The sequence below is a fragment of the Bidens hawaiensis genome, unplaced genomic scaffold, assembly GCF_021521415.1.
Source record: "Bidens hawaiensis isolate Kalapana, Puna unplaced genomic scaffold, B.hawaiensis_p1.1 tig00002717_1, whole genome shotgun sequence".
Classification (NCBI taxonomy): Eukaryota; Viridiplantae; Streptophyta; class Magnoliopsida; order Asterales; family Asteraceae; genus Bidens; species Bidens hawaiensis.
Genome location: NW_027491146.1, coordinates 1,066,024 through 1,069,753, shown reverse-complemented (window position 1 = coordinate 1,069,753; position 3,730 = coordinate 1,066,024). Strand labels below are relative to the sequence as shown.

General features: G+C 33.6%; 1 protein-coding gene across 1 annotated transcript; it reads right to left on the bottom strand.

Moving 5' to 3' along the window:
* Window positions 1-650: 650 nt before the first annotated feature.
* LOC143620848 (cinnamoyl-CoA reductase 1-like) lies at window positions 651-3,485 on the bottom strand. Its single transcript, XM_077092442.1, has 6 exons — window positions 3,380-3,485; window positions 3,054-3,226; window positions 2,205-2,390; window positions 1,958-2,120; window positions 1,395-1,596; window positions 651-822 (listed from the first exon to the last, which is right to left on the bottom strand). Exons 1-6 carry the CDS (start codon window positions 3,483-3,485, stop codon window positions 657-659), a joined length of 996 nt encoding a protein of 331 aa, XP_076948557.1. The 3' UTR covers window positions 651-656.
* Between the last annotated feature and the right edge of the window lie 245 nt (window positions 3,486-3,730).

Here is a 3,730-nt window from a genome sequence, read left to right as displayed (position 1 = left end):
ATGGGGTGGGGGTGGTGGTGGTTCGGTGGTGGTGATGGGGTGGGGCCGACGTGATGGTGGTGGTTCAAGGTGGTGGTGGTTAAGGGGTATAATTGTAAAAACTATATTTTTCTAATAATTTGAAAATATGGACGGGAAATGTAGGAAATATAAAAAAACAGTTTCTCAAGACGGTTTTTTGAATAAAAAAGATTTGGAAAAATATGGACTTTTGCTCCAAGATTACAAAATAATTTGGACTTGCACGACATTATTTCCCCAAATCTCGTCTTTTACCTGACTTCTTTCAAAATTTGGTCTGTTCCCTCTTTATTTTTATCTTTTCTCAAAGCGTCTTGCAAGTCCAAATTATAAAAAATTTTGAGGAAAAAAGGGCTAAAATGGGACTTCTCTCTCTAAAAGGGGCTATTTTGGGAATTTTCCCTAAACTTGAATCATTTGTAGTTCATTTTCATTACGTTTATTATTTTGGTATTACTTTGCACGTACCCGCCGCAAAGCGCGGGCTCTTCTGCTAGTATATATTATAGATGTATAGTAATAAACCCAAAGACCAAAATTAAAATAAGAAATGGAAACTAATAAAAAGAAACATACAACCTCTTTATTTAATGGAGTCCTCGTCTTCGTTCTTTTATCATATATACAAAATGATATTAAAATCTTATTGTAGATGGAAATGGCTCCCCTTCATCCAATAACCCAATCTCTTCATAATTCTTGACGGTATCAGCTATGGTATCGTCCAATGGCCTATAATTCCATCCCAAGTTCAACAACTTTTGCGAGTTGAGTGGAGCAAAACCACTTTTCTCCGTAAAACTGTAATTAAATACGTTACAGTTTAGGATTTAAGGCTTAGAGACAAACATTCGTTGATGGATATGGGTGCATGCCATGCAATGGGAATGGTTCATAACATGCATCTAGAATTTTATGAGGGTCGAATCGACCTAAAACACTTTTACTGCATACTACATTATTGCTTAAATTATTTTCTAATTCCTTTGGTTAAATGATTTAAACTGTTTTAATGTAGTACAAATACATTGTTGACAACTTTTAACCGGTTTTGTTTTTGCTGAACATTTTTAGATGAAAATTATGTTTAGGTCGGTCAAGGATATCATCAGTTTAACCGGATGTCATTAGATTTTCAGTTAACTTACTTCAAAGTAACTATATTGTCAAGGGTGAAATAGTCATTTAAAAAAAGTTAACTAGTAACCTAACGCGAGCCAGCAAAAATAACGAAATTGCACGACAACCTTAAATTTAAAGGATGGTTAGTGTGATTCATAAATGTTAAGAACGAAAGATGCAATTTTTATATACATAAAACACGAAAAGCGCAGTAAAGGAGTCTTAATTACCACCTCTAGTTTTGAACTTACATTTTTGGATAATTGTAGCCAGGAAGCAAGCTCTCCATTTTTGCAACAAATTCATTTGTCCTAACTGAGTAGGCACAACATACATATCTCCCATCTGATTCTGGATTTTCATACAACAGTAAAATTGCATCGGACAAGTCACGAACGTCTGTATATGGACGTCTAATGTTCTCCATTGTGTCCCCTCCCTTTCTACCTTCCTCTGCAAATTGTTACCCGAAATCAATATTTTGTTAATGTACAAAAATCAATCTTTAATAATCAGAATATAAAACCGACTATGTGATTGGTTATATAAAAATTTAGCTACAACAAAATCAAAGATATTAATATATTATATAATCTTAAAAAATATAATAAATAGTGTTAGAAACTTGATACTAGTAGAATAACAAAATTATTAAAATTGTAGTTGGCTATTTGATATTTCAAATTAATTTTTGAGGCTAGTTTAACCTAGCCATAATAAACTGGTGACGAAGTTCTATAATCGAGTACCAATTAACATTACCAAAAATCATACCAAACCCGACCCATTGCTATCACGGTACGTTATAACTAACCTTTAATGTAGCTCAAAAGTAGTAAGCTAGTAGCATTAATGGTGGACTGCAACATTGGCCCGATGACTATGGATGGACAAATCGTTACCACTTTCACGTCATGTCGTTTTGCGAAATTTAAAGCTTCAATCTCTGCTGCTGTCTTGGATACAGCATACCAATTCTGGAAACCACATTACATAATGTCTTATTATATAAGACAACGCTGATAACGAAAATGAATTTTGAAGTTACGGTTGTGAGATACCTGCTTTGATTTCGCGTATTCTATATCAGTCCAGCAGCTTTCATCTCGCTCCGTGTCTGGGGACAACTCGGGATTCTCCAGAACAGCAGACCCAGAAGAGACAACCACAACCTTTTCGACTTTGGCCTTCAAACACGCGTTTAATACATTGTGTGTTCCTAATATAGCAGGATCCAGTAGTTCCTCCTGTTTTGTTTAAGCTCAAACACAAGTTTCTTAAGATCTGCCCAATTACTAACAAATGAGTTGATTGAGTTGTAATTTATTTATTTTATTTTATTTTATTTTATTTTATCTTTTAACAAATCAAACAGGTAAAATTAAACTTAACTTATAAGCATATAAGTCAAATGGTCTTAAGGGGTTTAAGGTGTCCTAAAATGTATCTCATCTTATTCAAAGTTTTAGCTGTTTACTAAAGTAGTACAATTGTTATAATTATATGACATACTAATTATATAAAAATCATTTACGGTTTTAGACAAAAAGTGTTTCGGCTCAACATCATCTACCCGACCCAACTCATACCAAAATTACACGCTTGATATGTTACTCAACGACTTGCCCACTTACACTTAAAAGCTAACACAAGAATTGACAAACTCATATTTGAAGTAACTGAATAGAAATCAAGTAAACTAGAAAAACGAGTATAACTTTTTATCCGTCTAGAGTTACATACCTTAATTTATGAACGAAAAAGGTGTATCAAGCGGGATATTGTGAAAAACCATCATATGCTGTTTGCATGCTTTCAGACTTAAATTTCCAAATTTTCCTTAGATTGGTTTGATGTTAATTATAAAAACGCGTGAATCATGAATTAAATTAGTTCACACATTTATATACCTGGGGATTAGTTGCAAGTCTACCAAGAACAGGAGATGCAACATGAAGAACTCCAGAGCAACCCGCAAAGGCGGCACAAAGGCTTTCAAAGTCCAACAAATCTGCCTTGAAAAGATGCAGTCTCTCTACAGCATTCTCCAACTTCTTCAAATGACCATTCTTTTCCTCATCACCTTCGTATCAAGTTAACCGCGACAGATGGTTAACAAATATTTAATAAGTATACAAAGAAGAAAGAAATCAAGTCACAAGAATATGAATTTGAACCAGAGTCAAAAGTTTGCAAAACTATATACAAAATCAAAGAAGGAAGATAAGATTATTACATGGGTCTCTAACAGTTCCATGGACCATATATCCTTTGGAAAGCAAAAGCTTCACAACCCATGAACCAATATAACCTCCTGCTCCTGTCACACAAACCCTCTTCATCTCCTCCCGTGTCTTACTTTTAATAAATCTGGATTTTTTTAAAGATACATATATGACTATATATACATACAAACAAATGAAACATACATAGATTGTCTCCATCAATCAGAATAACAAATGCTTTTGACAAAAACATTTTTTACACATTCCGTGAGTTACAATGTATTTGGCAAAAGCATCTTTATACTTGAATTTTGCAAAAGTCAACAAGAAGAAACAAAAGGCACATGGTTTAAGATAAGTAT